The sequence below is a fragment of the Cyrtonyx montezumae genome, unplaced genomic scaffold, assembly GCF_038088225.1.
Source record: "Cyrtonyx montezumae isolate F1298 unplaced genomic scaffold, pur_monq_1.0 scaffold_15, whole genome shotgun sequence".
NCBI lineage: Eukaryota > Metazoa > Chordata > Aves > Galliformes > Odontophoridae > Cyrtonyx > Cyrtonyx montezumae.
Genome location: NW_027071881.1, coordinates 9,634,438 through 9,654,421, shown reverse-complemented (window position 1 = coordinate 9,654,421; position 19,984 = coordinate 9,634,438). Strand labels below are relative to the sequence as shown.

General features: G+C 42.9%; 1 protein-coding gene across 5 annotated transcripts in view; it reads right to left on the bottom strand.

The window, feature by feature from the left end:
• SGSM2 (small G protein signaling modulator 2) overlaps positions 1-19,984 on the bottom strand; it is a 35,195-nt gene that overhangs the window by 11,908 nt on the left and 3,303 nt on the right. For 3 of the 5 annotated variants that reach the window (XM_065732090.1, XM_065732093.1, XM_065732094.1), the window contains exons 2-11: positions 19,176-19,251; positions 8,334-8,496; positions 7,552-7,713; positions 5,744-5,811; positions 5,103-5,248; positions 4,575-4,709; positions 4,045-4,169; positions 2,949-3,016; positions 1,913-2,076; positions 1,231-1,360 (exon numbers count right to left, since the gene is read on the bottom strand). In XM_065732090.1, coding sequence (XP_065588162.1) covers positions 1,231-1,360; positions 1,913-2,076; positions 2,949-3,016; positions 4,045-4,169; positions 4,575-4,709; positions 5,103-5,248; positions 5,744-5,811; positions 7,552-7,713; positions 8,334-8,496; positions 19,176-19,251 — 1,237 coding nt within the window. The remainder of the gene's footprint in view (positions 1-1,230; positions 1,361-1,912; positions 2,077-2,948; positions 3,017-4,044; positions 4,170-4,574; positions 4,710-5,102; positions 5,249-5,743; positions 5,812-7,551; positions 7,714-8,333; positions 8,497-19,175; positions 19,252-19,984) is intronic. The other 2 variants (XM_065732092.1, XM_065732095.1) reach the window with 1 other exon arrangement.

The following is a 19,984-nucleotide window of genomic DNA, read 5'->3' as shown; positions in this document are numbered from 1 at the left end:
CATGCTCCACCAAACACAGGCTAGCTTCTGATTGTGCACAGGCTGTTGCCAGGGCACATATGTCAGATCATGGCAGTGGAGGAAGGTCCCAGTGCCAGCCTGCAGTAGGCAAATATGCTCTTTAGTAAAACTCCATGGGAATTCAAGGCTCCTGCTAGCTCCCCTCCACTGTACCACATCCACGCTACGGCCTCTTCTTTCCTACTGATACCCACACCAGATGCATCTGGGCAGCACACAGTCTGCTCCCAGCTCTGTCTGGCACTGCCAACAAGCAAGGTACAGGTCTGCCTCTAAGGAAGCCTGATGTAGGAGCCAGCTCTGTCCTGCACTGCAATCAACAGGCAGGTCTGTGCTGAATGTGCCCACAGGGTCTATACTCCTCTTGACTCAGGCAAAGGGAGAAGATGCTTTTTCTACTGTGTGAGTGCATGAACTTACCTGTGTCAAGTCAGAGGCCCTAATAAGGCACGGCTACCATTGAGGTTCAGTCCCATGGGGTGAGGAGGTTTCACAATTGAGATTTCTGCTTTCTCAGCTGCAGTTAAGTCCCAATATAAGCAGTAAATCCAAATTCCCTGCAAATTTTTGGGTTTTATCTTCCTGGGAAATTCTTGGGGGATTTTGGTAAGAGGAGTGCGCGCTGTTAGGGAACTAGCTCAAATGCCTTCCTTGCATGTAAGGAATTTGTATTCACTGATGACATGAGGTGGTTTGGTGTTTGGGAATTCACTTAGTTTCCTCAGAAGGGCATTTATTTGTCCACTGTTAAGTTCTTGCTTCAAAGCCAAGTAAACTCAGCCCGGGAAGTTCTTTGGGGTATTTTAAGAGTTGATTTCATAGTAGTTTTGTTTTGTTTTTGTTTTTTTCCTAATAGAAACATGATGAGCAAGCAGCATGGCCAATTCAAGTATCCTCACTTCAAAAATACTCCTGGATAGTTAAAACAATATTTTGGTCTCAGTTTGCAAGCCCAGGGGAGTATTTTGAAAACTTCCTCTGCAGAACACAGAGTATAAGTAATATTTCCCACCTCCACTCCATTTCCTCAAAGATAACAAGTTTAACTTTGCTAAGGAGACCTACAGTAAGCTGTACATGTTGATCACGGTTATCAGTCAGTATAACTGTGTGGTAGATTTTCCCATTACCCCTCCCCATCCTCCAAACAGGTTTTCTTAGCTGTGTTCTTTTGTTTGTTTTTAAGTAAAGCAGAACAAAGGCACTTACTGTTATCATGCTTGTGCCCTGGATAGATAATTCTGAACACATAGTCTGTAGAAACATCTTCAGCTGGCGTTTCCTCTAGGTCCACTGATTTGTTGCTGTTCCGTTTTCGAAGCTTTGGAAATACCTTACCCTAGAGAAAATTGATGATCTCATATATTCATTCAGCAACCAAATACTAACAGAACAAACTAAATACTGATACACTATCTTTGGCAACTGAAGTCTTAAAAATAAGCTTTCTATGTGCAAGGGGATGTGGGAGAAAACAGCACCAGAATCAGAGTCAGAAAGTGGCTTACGGGTACGAAATGCAGCTTTTCTCTGTGCTTGAAACCCAACTTTTTCTTGCAACCCATAGAAGGTGGCACCAGCTTTTTCAGTAATCCAGGTCCCTGACAGCAAGTATATCCCAGACCATTGGAGGCTCAGCCCCTATAGCCTGGAACTAATACTGACCTATTGTATTTGCTCAATGTAGCAATGAAGGTATAAACAAACTTTAAGGACAATTCTTATGAGAACTAAACTAGCCTAAATTGAGTTAATTTGCCTCCCACTTCGACTTCATGCAGCACTTCAACAGCTGCTGTATGTTAATGCCTGGACTCTGTGGGGCAGGGTGCTGTTGCACACAGATTGCAAGCACAATCTACCACAAGCAGCTCATCAGAAAAGGCAGTACCTTGCCCTGTTGGGACCAAAGTGGTGGTTCCAGCTGACCACGAGGCAGAAGACCATTTTCCAGACAGGAAAGAAATGCAAGGAGGTGACCTCCCTGGGGGAAGTGCAGTGGAGGTTTCTGAGTTCCATCCTGACTCACCAAGACTAACGTCCATCTGCTTTCTGCTGCAAAGGAGGACAAGGGGAGTCCACACTGTTACATCATAATCTCTATTTGTTGTTCTTACCTTCTAAGTACTTTTTATTTGTGCCACCTCTGAGTAGATAAATAAACTTCTAAGTCACATAAACTTCTAAGTCTATACCTTCTCTCGCTAGGACTCCAGGTTCTAACACCCTGGACTGGCACGGTGTAACTAGTTGCGTTAATGGCACAGAGGGAAAGTGATCATTCAAGTGGCTTTCCAATTCACATATTTTAAAGCAGTATGTATAAACCATCTTTTAAAATAGGCTCTTAGTTCTAAAGGTCCTTTAACCACAACTCCAATCTGAACCCAAATAAAATTTCTGTACATTCATTCCTTGCTCTGTGATTTTGGTGGTCAGGAAAGTAATGGAGAGATGTTCCCTTCAGATCCCTCTCTCTGCAGTGAGCAGGATGAGTCAGGACTCCATGGGCAGACGGTGGCCTTGTTACAAGCACTCCATTTCTACAGGTTGACAATCCACTGACAGACCTGCTTTTTTCCCCCTCTCGTTTTGTAACTGTCCTCAGCTCATGCTTACAGAACCAACAGACCTACGTTTAATACCTGCTGCTGACATTCCCCAGAAGTACTGTTCTGCACAAACGACTCAGGAAAAAACCCACAAAAGGCATAGAAAAAAGCAACAAAGAAAGCAAGTGACAACTGGAGCACTGTTAGGCTGAGAAGATCTTACCAGGTTTTCACTGAAGACATCTGAAGAAAAATGGTCTGCCTCCTTTTGCATTAAATCCCTAACAGGCACCATATAAAATGGCAGCAGCACTAACATGAACCTGGCAGACTGGGGCTTTGGGGGTACCCCACGAGGAGAAGTTTTGTGCTTACGTTGTTGATGGCAGTGGATACAGACGATCTGGCTGAGTGGCACTATTAATGCGTAGTCCCAGTAAACGCTGATAGAAAAGGAAAAAGTGCAAGACAGTTGGTTTTTTTCCTACATTCAGGAGTGCTTGCAGTTTCAAGCATGTGATAAAAGACTTTGCTAGGCTAATAACTCCTGTTAAATTTGGCCAATTGAGGTAAATCAACAGTCAAATAGAAAACAAAAGAACTAATACTCTGCAGTAGGTACACGTGGCACCAGGCTTTTCATAATGGCTTTTTTTTGTCCCTCTTCCCACTCCCACCTCCCCAGGTCACAACAATGTTCTGGTTAACATTAAAATGTATAGGGTACAGGCTTTATGCAGCCATGTTGCTGGGTTTCAGGACAGCAAGTTCACTTACATCTTGCACACATGATTGTTGGGGCTCAAACTTACAGATTAAATGCTAGGAACAGCTCTGAACCCTTCTGAGAACAACCTCTACAGTTTAGTATAAAAAACGAGGACAATAATGCTGACAGTAGCCATGCTTGTCAAGTGATTTCTGATCCTCTGATGGAAGAATTGCAATGACGGAAGGGAGTGTTGAGTCCCTTCTCCAAAATACCTGGAGAAGTGGGCTTTTGTTTTCCACCTAAAAAGGCCTTATTATCCAACTTATTTTGTTTGCTCTACCCGATTTGTGATGTATTTTATTACTGTATCACTAAATAGTCCAGGGTACTCTAGAATAAATACTCTGGAATCAATTACTTAAAAGTGACACATATTTGTAAGTAACATTCAGAGATCCCCTGCAAGGTCCCAATTCATTCCAGTAGTTATGTATTTAGACTCCACTGAGGGCTCGAATACGGGCCCCCCTGAATCTCTCTTTCCTGTTGTCTTTTTAAGACAAAGTGCACTACAGAACATTCAGAAAGTCACTTAATCTGTAGCAAAACAGAAACAGAACCCAAGCTGCCTGACACCTCAATGTGTGCACTGCTCTGAAGCCCTTAATTAAATCAGTTCTGTTACACTTATGCCATATTGCCAATGCAATATGCAAGCACCACAAATGCTTCCAGTCTTTTCCTGAATGCAATGACTACCTTTTCTCCAGCTCCGAATCCCCAAGGGTTCCGTTCATTAGCTGATTTGGAGTCCATTTCAATGTCAAAATATCTGCTGACTGGTGGAGTGAGAGATATCCAGGAATTGCCTCCAAGTCATCCTTCTGTTTGCAGAAATAACGAACAGAAAAAGGTGATTCAAGTGTACACAATGTTTTTTTCTTTTCCTCCTCTCGTTTGTACACCCCTTCACAATTCTGAGATCTTAGCCCACTAGGTTTGGCCGTATTCTGTACATGACAGACTATTTTTGTTTGGACTAATTACATGTCAACATCCAAATCCTCACAACTCTGTCATCCATGCATTTAAATCTTGAGTGCAACGAACATTTATCTGAATGAATGCAAGTAGTAAGATTTAATAATGACACAGTGACGAAGCACTGAAGTGCAATTACAATTAATTACAGTTTCTGTGACCACAGATGGAAAGTCACTGCTCCCCAGCTCCTCAAAACACAGACACTCAGCAGCTGTGCGTGTTGGCCCAAAACTCAGTGTACTTACTGGCTGGACTAAGACATTGTTTTTCCCATACAGAAGATGTGTTCGTGAATTCTGGTGCAGGGACTCCACGTACTCTCTTGCTGAAGCAGCAAAGCGATCTTCTGATGTGCTTCCGCTTGAATGGCGCTTCCGGATCTAGCACACACAGAAACAGTCGAGGCAGATCAGGCAGAATGGGAAGGGCTCTACTGACAGCTCCATGCAGAACAGTTTCTTAGTGGAATTTCTGGAGTCAAGAAACCTTGCAGAAATTACGTGGGCTCCTCCTCATCGCTGGCAAAGACAGCTCACTTCTTGTGAACTATCTGTGCAAATAACATGTTAAAGGCCATATCATTTAGCCCTGGATCTCAAACTTTCCTTAACCGTCTATTTGGGCCCAAATGGACTTTTAATCTGTGAAAAATGCTCCATTACAGGAGAAAAAAAAATAAAGATCGTTTTAAATTCATATATCTTCCTTCTGAGATTGTTTTAATTGTCAACTTGTGCCTTGTAACTCTGAGATAGCTCCACAGAAATACCTACTCCTAGTGCCGGGCGCTTTGAAGGCGAATCTTGGCGGCCATGGACTCCATGAATCCGGTGTCGCTGAACGAGCTCATCTGCTGAAGGGTCTGTCCAGTAGTGATCAGCTGTTTTTAGCTTGGTGTACTCCAGTGCACATGGTCCAACTAAGAAAAGAGCCCAGGAGAGAAACATGAGTCTGTTTGCAAGCCTACTGAATCTTACGCTGATGGCCAAGTACTGAAAGTGGGATTTACGTCTCAAAATAGATGAATTATTATCAGTTAATGATCCCACAGGATCAGCCAGCCGACTATATAGACAATATGTACATAACATATCAGGTGCTGTTATCTACAGCTGCACAAAAATATTCCTTTAGCACACTACACTCTGCCATAGAAGCATTTATAGTTCCAATCTGCTTGCAAGCACTCTGTAAAATGCCATTTCCATTCTGTTCTCTGATCTAACCAATAATTAACAGTACTGGTCTCTACTGGTCCAGAGGGCAACAGACATCATCTCCTCTATTGCTCCATTATGGTCAGTCAGACCATGTGGCAGACATAAAAATCACCTTTTGTAACCGTCACAGTATTAAATGGTTTAAGAAGTGATTTATTTTCTTTAGGATAAAAAGTAACTTTGCAAGGACTCACCTAGAAGAGAAGCAAGTATTGGGCCACAAACAGGATCTGCTAGTAAAGCTTCTTTTTCATAATATTTACTAGGAATGAAAGATCAGAGCCCAGTTAAAATCACTGGTTGCTACTACGCCAGCAGTATTACTTCACTGACTTTAAAAGTATCACATTACTGCTTAACAGAAAGTAAGCCAAAGAAAGCAAGACAGATTAATGGCAGAGATGGACATGCTGCTTTCTTAAATTGACAGCAATTCCTTCAACATGTGGTGCAGGTGCCCCTGAAGTACAGTGGGCATTGACTTTGTGTGCAGGAGGAAAGCAAAACTACTGAAACCATCTACCAGATCAACGTAATAATAACAAAAACTGAGGGAAAATGCTCATTTCAAGAGCGAATTCAACCAATTAGTTACCCATACAAATGGAAGCTCTTAAGAGTTTAGAGTTCTAAGAGTTTTACCAAGACTGAAAATGGAGTCTAGGGCTGTGCATCTACAGTGCTGCACATGTACTGAAGCAGAACACATTTTCCAAGCTTGATTTTAATCACAGCTCTAACGCAAAACAAATTCCAACAACAGAATTTAGCAGTGATTATCGAACACACTCTCTCACACAATAGGCAAATAAGCAAACTGTCTACCTCAACTAACAGAAATGGGACCAAAGGGACCCAAAACACATTCTTTCCTGAACTAGACACAAAGAAGAAAAGCAGTTGCTAACCACTAACTGCTGATGCATGCATCTCCTCTAGAAGTCCTAATAGAGCTTGACTGGCTCATGTAATGTTATTCTCTAACTATTCTTAAAAGTACATTAAAATACATTGAAGGAAGTTATGAAGAAATTAATATGGCCTATTTTAGAGACCTGCTTTAGTATTAAATAATTTCCTAAGCACCATCAACAGCATTGACTAGAACTCCATGGAGCAGAAAGGAAGTCTAGAACTATCAGTCCAATTAACCTACCCTCCAAACTTCTATATTTAGTAACATCACCGCCACCTGTACTCTTGTTCCATATTCTTCCCTTCATCAGATATATGAGCTCAGATAAGTCACTTCCTCTCAGTATGAACATTCTGCCTCATCTATTTGACACTGAGCTCAAAGGCAGGAGCTTGCCTTCTGCGAGATGTGTTTACCCAGGGTATTGATTTGAGGCCTCAGACACTAGTGCAATATGGAGATAAATAACTCTGCAAGCAATTCTGCCAGTTTCCCACAGAGACTAAGAGATTCATGCACTCTCAAAACATATAGTTCACGTGTGAGGAATGTTCTTGAAACACCATCAAGAACAATGAACTACTACAAACAGTTTTTTCAAAAGTCTTCCCACCACAGCAGCAAAGCTAACTTAACAACACAGCCCAAAAATCCCAACACCTTTATTTCTCAAAACATCATTATCCTCTGCTGTCTCTTCCACTAGATGGAGCTCAAACTCGAAATCATCTTCCTCAAGAACAGAAGAGCTGAAGGACTTAAACATGGAGTGCTGTGACATCAATGTGTCATAAAAATGCAAAAGAAAGTCTTGTTTTATTCACTGTAACTGACGTTCTCAAAATCAGACACTTACATTTAAGGACGTGGCCCTAACTCGTCGGCATGGATGGAGAAGCCAGTGAGGTGAATACCCACAATACCTCAAACAATTGGGACCAAACCCTCTTTATCATGTACAGAGAATCACGTGGAAGTAAAAAGAAATGCAAAGATCCTTGAATGTATTCAAGTTATCAGCATCTACACTGATATGGAGGATACAAAACTTCCATCAAATCTCTGCACTTTCGATTCTTGCTTTACCTGCAGTTATCAACAATATACTGCACAATCTTGTCGAGCACTTTCTCAATCAATGCTGTCCGAACCCATATATGTTTGATGGCCTGAGGAGTCAGTACAGGTGTCTTGCTTGTGGCTGATCCCTGTCTCTTGAGGGGCTCCTGCACGTTTGGCTGGTTTTTCCTGCAAAAGGACAGAAGATAAAAGTTGCCAAAGCTCAAAATCTCTTCTCACTGGAATCCCTCCAGTGACAAGTCTGCATAGAGAGGTGCTGGAATACACAGCGCGTGTTTGACAAACGCATATCTGCATACTAGCTACATCAGCACTCACTACCTCTGGTTTCAGGGCTTTAGTCAGGGATTTTTTGAAAGTTGTGGCTGTAATTAATGATAAGGACACTTCAGTTTTGGGGTGAAATTAGAGAAGTCTGCAAGGACTATCTAATTCACAGACATACTAAGCAACCTCTAACAATAGCCCCCAACGGGCCTGTATTAGGTATACTGAGTGAGGTAGTTCACTAGCAAAAATATCTTCTTGCTTTTGGAGCTTCAGAAAAATCCCAGCATTTGAGTTTCTCCAAATCTTCCACATGCTATATAGGCTGAAATGAACAGGCTGCAGATCTATAGCAGACCATAGCTGTCAAAAGAAAGAAAACATAACAAAATGCCAAATGTAATAAAAAGTAAGTTGCACTTGATCAACAGAACTTAGCTTCTTATCCAATAAATCTTTGTATTACAGTGTAATCTTTGTATACAGTGTGGATTTTGCTGGTAAACAGATATCAGCCTCACCTGCTCTCCACCTGCTGCTGCAGCTCCTGCACTTTCTTGCACACATCTCCTGCTACTGCGTACGTCTTGCCAACTTTGGTGAACAGGGCAGCGACCTTGTCGGTGCGCAGGAAGCCAGCAGCCCTGCGCTTCAGCATGTGCAGGAGACATGCTTCCACAACACCTGCAAGGAGCAGGAGGAGACATTTATGGGTAAGTCCTGTCCTTCAGCCAGGACTGAAAAAGACTGTGGTCATCGCTGACCCCCGAAGCCTACCCCAACTCCCAGGCAAGGCTCAACAGCACGTGGGCACATCTCCACTCAGCTAGCCTACAAGCTGTTGCATCTGCTGAAGGATCACAGGATGTGCCTGCATCGAGCAGCATTATTATTATGCCCCCTTAATTTCCAGCCACTGCTGCCCTATTTCTTCACAAGACTGAACAACTACCTAATGAATCAATAAAATAAATAAATATATAAACAAAGAAGCATTTTTGAGGTTCATAACTTCATATTTTGTGTCTTAGCACTCTAGAAAAAAAAGAAATCTGTAATTGGTTTCCTGCTAACACATTTCTATTACAGAAATTAACCTCATGTGTGTTCTGAAAACACAGCCATTTGCTTTAAGTGTGGAAAACAGCACTAGTAAAGCAAATGGGAAATATGTTGTGAGATAACAGCTATTTTGCTTAGAGCTGTGAAGGCAGATTCATCTTTAAGCAAAGCAATTTTGGATAAAATCTAACAGAAGGTAAACTTTCCATGAAAATCCCTAATTTCCCAGTGGAACAGCCAGTACAATTAAATACTGATGGCTTAGATTGTTCATTTGGCTTTGAATCGTTCATCTAATTTTTTTTTAAATCAGGATACAAGTAACTTGATTTAGCAAAATCAGATCTTCTAACTGTACACCCTGAATTCATTCTCTGTAATACAGAATTCAACATACTCTCTACTCTTTCATCTTAGCCCTTGATATGTTCATTTAAACTGACAATTCTTCAGCATAAATTTCACGTATTTCCTCTTTGCACCACTATGTGAGAAAGACCTCCACAGAACCCTCAGTTTCAACTGCGAGTTAAAACTAGAGACATGTCCTATCTTGGTTGTGTCCAAGACACACCACATTAATGCTGTTGCTAAGCATGTCAAAGTCATCTGTGTTGTTAATGGGTGCTGTGACCACCCTGAACAGCAGGAGTCCAGCTCAACACAGGAAAACCCCCAGCACATGCAGCCATCCTCCAGTGAGCGGAAACCCAGGCACTGTGCAAGCAGTGCAGCTGGGAACTGACATGGCACATCTCATATACTTACTGATAATGAAGGACTCTTTTTTTTCCTTTGTTTTGTTGCTGGACTCTCTCAACAAATAAAAGCATCCGAACATTGACAGTATTCAATTGGTATCTTCAGAACTGATGCTAGTGCTATTCAAATCCATGCCTCATCTACCCCCAGGACAAACGGACAAAGCTACTATTGAGCTAGAAAGTACACAAAGGAAATACTGGCTCATCTACACTGCTTCCAAGTCACCGCAGTCCAAATAAAAGCTCACTGAGTGGAATGAGGTATTCGTACACCTTAACACCCACAATCTTCTGAAAACAGCAGTGATTCACCTTCTGCTGTGACCCCTCAGTCCCTTATTGCCCTCCAGTTTCACTTCAAACTGCACCAACAAACTGTTCTTTGGAAGAACAGAATATACAGCTTTTTAAAAGTGGTTATTACTTGGTTATTACTTTCTCTATTACACCAAGGTCTCACTGCTCATACTGAGACACAAATCATACCCTGAAGAAGGGCACACCAATAACTTCCCCACCATCAGAGCACTGCTGCAGCTGGCCCTGAGCTACTGAGCAGTAAACTGTCCTAGCATCACTTAGCACTGTTTGCAGAGGGCTGAGGCTGAACCCAGAGGAGTATTAGCCCAAGAGAAGCAACAACCAAGTCCTCACTGAGAAGACTGCTGTCGCAGAAGACAACTGCTGTCTTGCTTTTTCATCCATATCATGTGCAAAAGCCAAAGAGCAGCACTGTTGTGTGAAAGAAAGGCCAAGAGACACAGGCACATCCCTGCCTGACCTCTCAGCAGTCAGCTCATTCCAGCAAGCATCTGCTGCAATCAAAGGACATCTGTAGGTGGCAGAGGCAATGCCTGTTTGCCTGCAGCCTTACAAGTGAGAGCCCAGTGCTGATGACATCTCAGCAAGCACGGCTTGTTTCTACTCAAAGGAAGAGGGAGCATCTGTGCATCTGACAGAGAAGCAGGAGTGGGGGCGAGCATCATTTGGTTGCATACAGGGTTGTGCAAGGCCAGGCAGAGCAGCATGGGAAGAACAGTGATGGTAGCAGGGGATGCTCTTCTCAGCACAGCCCAAGATCCTGCCTCACAACCATGACAAAGGATACTAACTCAGCTACTGTTTTGCTCTGCCTTTCAATTAGAAATAAAGAAAATGAAATGAAAAAAGAAAAAAGAAAAAAACAACAAGGCAGCTTTCCAGATGCTTAAAGCAATGCAGTAATAACTGGTACCAAATCTTAAATGAAGCAACCTGCCTTTAAAAATAACTGCAAAGAAGTGCACTGCTGTTGCTTAGGAAACAGGCTCTCTTCCCACCTTCACTGTATTTGTTGTTGTTGTCTCTTTAGAACAATAAAATATTGATGAAGCAAATTTAGCGAAAAGCATAGCAGGCACAGCTTTAATTACTAATAAATGCTGCAGCTGCCATGGAGGGCAATTTCCACAGTGACTGTCCCTGAAGCTCCAGTATTTAATTATTCCACTGTGACATTTCTCATCACGAGGACCTGGCATAACATCAGTACCCAACTGACTGTAATAGCATGGAGCAGTTATGTGCAAGGGGGGACACACTGGAGTTAGCTCCTGGATTGCCTCACAGTATGTGTACCACAGAATGAGAGATCAACGCACCACATCCAGTTTTATGTGCACAGCCCCCTGAGGTCTGGGTTCAGGTTTTAGTCCCAGCTGCAACTGGTGTCACCTCCACGTTGCTTCCTTCGCCTCCACGTCACCAGCAGGCTGAGCCCAGCTCTACTCACTCTCTTCAGTTTTTCTCTCAGGGCTCCCTTAGGCAGAAGAATTACTCCACAGCAGCCAACTGACTTCAAATTCACACCTGACTTAATCTGAATTAAGTTTCAAACACACAGAGACTCATATCCAGCTCACTGAGAAGCACTCGAGGAACGGAGTACATCTTTCAACAGACAGGTCCTACTGCAACGTGTGGGACAGGACAGATGTCACCTCCCCAGAGCAGCACAGGAGCTCACAGCACATTAGTTAAGGAGGTCAGCTGCCTGGAAGATGCATGGAGGCCTTTTTGCTTACTGCTCTCATCTCATGGCTCCTCCTCACCATCACCCACAGCCACATCCTCCTGCACGCACATAACCGAGCTCAGACAACCTTCAGCATACACAATAAACATGCAGACAAACCATCTCAAGCTGCAGAATCTTTTTAAAGAGAGAGGACATCGACAGCGACACTCAGATGTCTTTACAGAGGGAAGTATGGAATATTTGAGGACCCACTTCTGCCACGCTATCAGAAAGCAAACCTCTGGCTGGAAATGGAAAACAGCTTACCTCATCCTAGATGTAAGGCACACATTTTGTATCTGCAGGAATGCTGAATAAAACATCCACAGAAAAGGGGGATTCTCCATATCTTTTGGTTTTGAAATCCAGGCCAGATATTTTTGGAAGAGAAGTCCTTGGTCTACGCCAGTTACTGAGCTCAATATGTACAGGCAACACGATAAACTCCTCAGCCAGTGCTGTCTGCACAAAGTAAACGCAGCTTTGCTAACAGAGCCAAAGATGTGCTCAGATTCTGCAGCAGACATCACATTACTACCTCAATTACATCCCCTGAGCTCCTCTTAGTGCATCCTGTACACACACACATTTGCATTTATTTATATGTTTACATGCACAGAGGTAAAAAGCACACGATGCTCAGAAAGCCTGAGCTTCCTACTGTCACTACAGCTGCAACACATACAGGAGAAAGAGAAACACAGATCCCACTATGGGCACATTGGAACAGCAGCACTGCGTTTGGAAGAAAACCTACAGGGCTCAGATAATTCTTTTGCATCATTCAGCTGACAGCAGCCATCCGAAACTTCATCAGCTCCAGCCAATTTTAGGAACATCCCCTGCAGTATCCACTGCTGAATTTAATTAAGTGCAGATATGTTACTGATTTACAGAAAAAAAATAATCCCTGTTCCCAACAAGTTTCAAAGAATGTCACAGTTTTATGACTTCAGCAAGGATAAGCCTTGCAGCATCAGATGAACAACTTCATTTTCTTTTCCTTTTCTTTTTTCCTTTTTTTTTTCCCTTTATTAAGATCTTGACAAGGATTAATGGACTATGAAATAGGTGAGCTCCAGTGATGAGTTTGGAAGAGTGGCAAGCAGAGAAAAGAGGGCCTGTGGAAAGATTATTTACAGAATTTACTTAGAAGGTGAGAGTCTCCTTAGCTAAATGTCTCGTTTTCATGGAAACTGTGCACAGGGAATAGGATTCACAAGGCCTGAAGAAAATAAGAACAAGCAGGAGGAGGAGGATGACAACGAAGCAGTAAGATGCTCTTGCTGTACCTAAGTAATCACAGATCTGCCCAGTTTGAAACCAATCTTATCACCAAGTTATTGCATGCCATGTAATTGAGAAACACAGAGAGCAGATGAGATACACGAAGGTATCTGCACTCTATCCAAGAAGTAAATGACTGCAGAGGATGTATCCCAATATGCACCTCTGTCTAATGGGTGCTGCTTTGGGCAATTTGTACAAGAGGGAAACACAGAATATCAGGTGTGTGCTAAGGTCTCAATCCCCATACGCTATTTTCAAGCCAAGGATCACAGACTGTCCAGACTTCACAGGACAAATCCATGCAGGCTCATGGGGCAGCAAAGCTAATAAGGAAAGAGCTGGGCTACAGCCAAACTCCCACTGCCATCTCCCTCACCTCACCGTATCTTATTCATCAAACCCAAATCTGCAACAATCACTGTGACTGAGACTGAAGGGAAAAAAAGCACCAGAAGTAAGTGGGCCATTTTGAACTAAGATCTTCCTCAGCCATTTGCTGCTGTAGTTTAAATATCATAATACAGGCTACAGATGACATAAGGATACCTGCAATCATTTCTTTTCAGAGTTGCAATAATTTTCAAGGTTAAGCAGATAAACCCCTGAAATTAAAGAGTTCATAGGTTACCTAGTAACCCCCCTTGACTGCACGTGATGCTTCTTCAATACTGGCTATGTTTCATTTCCTCCCTGGCAGCGCAGTAAAAGCAGCAGCTAGCTGGAACTCAACAGCCAATGCTGAGTGGTTTAACAGTTAAGTCGGCCTCGATGCTGACTGCTTCATTCTGCTCTACCACACAAACAGAACACAGACATCACTTTCACAGTAACTCCCTGAAGAAGGCAGCGAGGGAGTAACAATTATCCAAATGGACTGTCCACAGTTCTAAAGATAGGACTGGCTGGGACACATCAGGGATGGAAGCTGGTGACCACATCTCTTTAAAATCTTGACCATTAAGCTTCAAGGACCCTTCAGAAAATGCAAGTGTTTCCATTAAACACCGTTAATGGTGAATCAAAATAACTGAGGTTTCTCTAAATAATTGAATGCAATCTAATTTGATAGCCCAGAGCTAACATAACATGTTTAGCAGAGTGCTCTAAAAAGCATGAGAAATTACGTCTCACTTCTCAAGCTAAAAACACGTGCAGTTCAAAACCTGATTTCACAGCACAGCTAATATTCACTTTTTATTTCCCCTCCCCATATCACTCTGCTCATTACTTAGAAGTGGTCAACTTTGGGGCACAATCAAAAAGCTTTTACATTTGTGTGAAAAAATATTTGCCTCTCCTCAATTATGATAATCCCTCTTAGGGCTAATGCATCTATGAAATGAGGCAGAACCTCTGCGAAGTACTTTAGAGGCATTACTCAGCACTGAAAACGCTCCGTTTGTTTCCAAAGAGGAATAGGAACGCGGTCTCACGTTTTGTTTACAACAGACCTGCATCCACATCGATGATTAACTGCGTTTTAAAAATACCTGTACCAAGAGCAGAAAGCCAACACAGTGAAAACAATAAAGCATCTGTTTGGACAACGGTTATTTACGTCTGCTTCTGTATGAGATACATTTCTGCAAACTAAGAAAAAGAGTGACAATGGATTTCTTATTTTTCTGTGCCATTCAGAAGCCTCGCAGCACTTTCCTACAAAACTCAAAGGAGGCAGAGGAAGGGCCTCAATCAGGAACTTATTTCCCATCTCAAAAATGAACAAGAGTGTCACACACTGCCACCTTCCAAGATTGACACCCTCCTGACACCTCTACCATCTTGAAGCACGACACTGGATAAGGATCTCTGGATATGAAACACATTTCTATTCCTCGGTTGATGTTATTTTCCTGTCATGAACTTTAATCTAGTCCTGTAATTTAGAGCCACGAAGAAAAATATTTCTGACTCATGATTTTTCATTGCTTGGGGCTGGCAGTCATGGTGTTTGGTGACTCTGATAGCTGCTCATATTTCAAGTCTTGAATGAGAAAAAACAGAACACAAGCTCCAACATCATATCAGTCATTCGTTCTTAATTACATATTCTCTTTCAAACACAATTAACTTTGTGCAAAATGGGATAACAGGTCATCATAAAACTAATGAAGAAAACAGTACCACAGCTAACCTCATTTTTATTGTTATTCTTTTTGTATGAGAGCAGCACACATTCCTACCTAGCACCACTAGGCACTCCTGCACTCAGACTTTACCCATCCCTGAAGCACCCCAGGAATCTGAGCTTGAGACGTTCACGTTCAAATCCTTCCTGGTCTTCCGCTGAGCATTCTGACAGTGACATTCTGCAGGACTTCAGCTGGAGCTATTTGAATGCAGTCCTAAAAACATTTGCAGACCCCGAATCTAAACACTTAAGCCATCTCAGCCTAAGCATCTGATGATGTGCTCCAGACATCCAGCCACACAATTGCTTCCCCATCACCTGACATCTCCGAAATGAAAGGAATATTGATCTCCTTCACTAAGATGAGGTGACACCTAATTAAAGCTGGGTAATATGCATTAAATTGTTCAGTAACAACTGCGATCCTAATACATTTCGCAGATCAACCACAGCCATGTTAATGCTGAAGCAGTCCTACAACGTTAACAGCTTACACCGTATAAAGAACCAAGAACCATTCAGTTTCTCAGAATCTCTCAGATCTTTCCTGACCCTCAATCGGATTTACAGTGTCACTGACAGAGCCAGTGATCAACACATGGCAACCTGAGAGTACAGTGCACCGTACTCACACCTAAATAGCGTACATTGTGAACAGTGGTAACCATGTGCAAGGAGACCTGAAGCTGCAAGCAGCTGATGGACAAACACAGGAATGCGGTGCGCCGAGCCAGAAAGCCCTGCTTTCTGATTACTGGTAAAAACACATCAGATAACTACAGACACGAGAAAAAATTCCTTTTTCTTCTGTTTCTCCCCAGAAGTATACAAGCTGGGAAGGACAGGTATTACTGGTGAGAACACGACCACCCCAAACGTGCGGGGCAGCGTGCTGGGGTGGGATGCAGGAGGACGGCGCTCGCTGAGCACGCAAGGCATGGTCCGTTTGTACCATGATGTCAGCCACTGTTACTAAGGCAACAGCACGAGATAACCTGGGCTGAAAACATCCACATCCAGCTCCCAACAGAAATGCCTGTCCACTGAAGAGGTAAAAATTGAAACAGCCTGCATCGTTTCATTGTACTTTTCATTACACTTCTGATTAACACCGTGTCGGTGACATCCATCCTAGAGCAACCTGCTGCCCTTGTTAACGAATAGACAGTAAACTGAGGGAACAGGGAGATGGAAAGCACAAGCACTGCTTGGTTCTCCTACACAGCTTGAGCAAAATTCAGATGGCACAGCAAAGGGCAAGAACTTCCACAGCAGCTTTCCTCTCCAAAGGGACCGGGCTCCTCCCAGCAGAAACCATTCACTTCCTCCTGGTTCCAGGGTTTGGCTGAGGGGAAGTCTCGGACACAGGGCTGTGTACAATTTCTAATCACATTACTCTAATCGCATATTTCAGCCCCAAATCACTAAAAAGGAACAGGTTTGACAACTCTGGGACATAAAGCACTTGACCATTCTGTCTGTAAGCAGGCTCCGCTTCACTCCAGTGCCCACAAAGCCCATTTCAATACGCACTCATCTGCAGAGCTGCTATCTAAAATCCTGACGTTGTGCTCATTTTCCCTTAAACATTCATGATAGCTATTGGGAATACTGCTTGAGCAAGGCCCTCGAAACCTGTCAGAATAAATCTCCATATATGCTGTAAGTCACATATGCCAGCGTGGTTACTCAGCAGCTCAGCTGGTCTCCCCGTGCCAAAATACAAGTGGTTGTTGTAACAGCAGTATATCTGGAGCAGCTCAGCAATGAACTGCACACTTAGCTCACCCCACAGCTGCACTGCTGCTGACACAGAGCGGGCTCCAGATCTATTACAGAAGGTCTGGGAATGAAAACCCATGCAAGGTCATCTGCTCCCCAGCTGACCTCGTCAGACTGGAGCATATCTGCTGCAGAAGGATTAAAGGATTTCTTGTCCTTACAAAACCTCATGTACTGTAACAAACAAGCACTGAGATCACAGGAAAAGCAGCAGATACTGGCTAAGACCAAGTGGTACCTTAGGCATTCAGCATCCAAGAGTGCTAGGAAATGTTCTGTTTCTGGTGCAAGCAGGCCTGAAAAATCAACTAGCATTCATTTAATGGACTCTTGCTAAGCTCAACCTCACAGGGAGTAAAATGATTCACAACAATTTTATATTTATAATGAATATTCACTGAAAATGACTCATATACTGAGACAATCTAATTTTAAACAGAAAGGAAAAACTTGAAAGCACACGAAACAGGAATGGGAGAGGGAAGAGAACTGCACACGCAGGAGAACCCCAGCCAGGAGCAGTTCATCTGCTGCCAAACCAGCTGGAAACAGCTTCTCCATTCAATTAGTTGATGCCGTAGCGGAAGTTTCAGCTTCACCTACATCTGTTTTAGAGATAATTAAGGCCTGTGTTCAAACCAGTGACCTTTCTGCAGGTCAGAATACCTCCATAGCATGGGTAAGATTGCTTGGTAGTAATAAGGCATGGAGAGTTATTGGTTCTTCAGACTCTGCCAAATTCACAGCGCAAACCCAAACGGTGTCACAGCAGGAGGAAGAGATTATAAAAGATTTTACAGTATTCCTCATTTTGGATGAACAGATCCTAGCAGAAATAGCTGCTGCCCCAGCAGCCCTTACATCAACAACACAGCTCAAAGAGAACTGATACACAACACTTGGAGCAAACCAGATTCAACAGGCAGATTGCAGCAAGGACACAATGGAAGTTTCCTCATCTGCTCTGATCTCAGAGTAAATCAGTGAAATGGTCCTTTCTCCCGTGTAAATACACAGCAGATTAGAGGAGAACATCTGAAATAATGAGAACCCAAACGCAGAACACAACGCAGGTTACTATTCTCAGAGTTTTGTATTCAGTAACACGTGCCAGTACCTGTTCCTCTAAGCAACCTTACACCTGTCACACATCTTCAAAAGCAAATTTCATCCTTCCTAACCCCTCTGTTTAGATGATAGCTATTCTCCAGTCATTCTCAAGCATTGCTCTGGATTAAGCCTTCAGTTTGAAGCATGACAAGAAAGCAGCCAAGAGTTCACAGACCAACACACCTCCACAATTGTCTGACACCTTGCTGTGATATTTTCCACACAACAAAGTCTGATAATAGCACTGAATTCTTAGCGACCCCAGTAAATGATGGCTGGATTACAGAACCAATATTCAGGAGTTTCTTTACAAGAACATAAATGAAGAGCCCATGTCTCCATAGGAGCACTGGCACAAACCCTGGGGAGCTGCTCCCTGCTGAGGCTCCTGCAGCTGGACCATCCCTTACAGGGCCTGCTTCACTCCACACCACGACACACATCAGGCAAACAGCAGGCAAACTTTGTAATTTATTCAGGCTTTGATCTTTTCAGAGAGTGTTCTGCAACAGCAGCTGCCTTCGATGTACTTTGTGGTAATACCTCCAAAGAAGTTTCATTTCCTTGTTAATTCCTGCTAACACAAGATCTAAAATACGTGGTTGTATTTAAAAATACATGGAGAACGTCCCCAGTGTCAAAGCCTGGATCCTCAATCTCCCAAACACAGCAGTGATGTAAAGCAGCATTCAGTACCCAGCAGAGAGCAGAGAACAGCTGTGAAGAGCTACAACACGCTGAGTGTTGTAACGGTGGCTAGAAAACTCACTGAGATCTCTACTAGAGTTTCCCCTCTTTAAATAGAAAGGGGACAGTTTTTTCAATGACTTTTGGGGTCAGGTTCTGTCAGACTTTAATCTGGGACTGTGGAAACTTCAACTTTTGCCAGTGATTCTCAGGGCTGTAACAGCCACTTCTCTCTTAATACATACTTCTAAGCTATTAATGCTTCCCCATAAATCACCTTGCTTTGGTCTGATATTTGTTTTGGATAATAATGTTTTAACAAGTCACTTTACTGATGGATGGAGGAAATAGAAAGGAAAGGCAGCACACGCCTGCACTGCATGTTTTCCTAATACTGAAATCCCAGTATTTACCTCTTACAGCAGAATAAATAAATTCCCACAAAGAGCATGCAGCACTAACTCTGTCGTGTGCCATTTACCACATAAGGCGATGATGTGACTGCTGTCCTCGTGTACAAATTTCCTGGTGACTGCTTCTTCCATGATCTGCTTTACCTAAAAGAAAGAAGCAAAAAGTGATTGTAAAATCCCAACACAAACAAGGACAGCACTTGGGAATTTCAGCTTGTTTCAAACTCGTCTTTTCCCCGTTGCCAGAAGACAAATAACTCAGGCAAGTTAATCTCTGCTCAGAAGAAATGGTAAAAGCATGTGAGAAGGGAAAGGAAGAACAAAGCTGAACACCTTCACGTAGGATGGGGCAGACCACTGGGAGAACAAGGACAAGTCTGCCTGGAGCAGCCCTCTCTAAAAGGATGAATTATTTCAGAGCACATTCACCACACTTCCTCTCATTTCAAACGAAGTTCCTCTACAGTTTCAAGCTTGATGTGTTGAACTCCAGAGGGAATTCATTACAAACGTTCAAAAATTAAGGAAGAAAACAGACACATCTTCCAAGCAGGCCCCTGAAGAGAGGCTGCAGCTCCCTCGATTCAGCTGCTAGCTCCTTCCTCCCCCAGTGGCTTCCTTAGCCTGATGAATATCAGTTACTTCAATCAACTCATTCATCACATACTCATTCCCTTCTGGCCATGGAGCACTTGCTTCTCCAGATACAAATCCACAATCACTTTTGTTCTCTCCCACTGTGAGCTGTAATTACAGGGTTAGGACACCGACTAAATAAATGCCACATCACAAACTTTTTTTTTTTATTTTTTAACTCTGAAGTGATTTTTACAGCAGTCCTGAGCCCAACAAATGGTGAATTATCTGGCAGGTAATC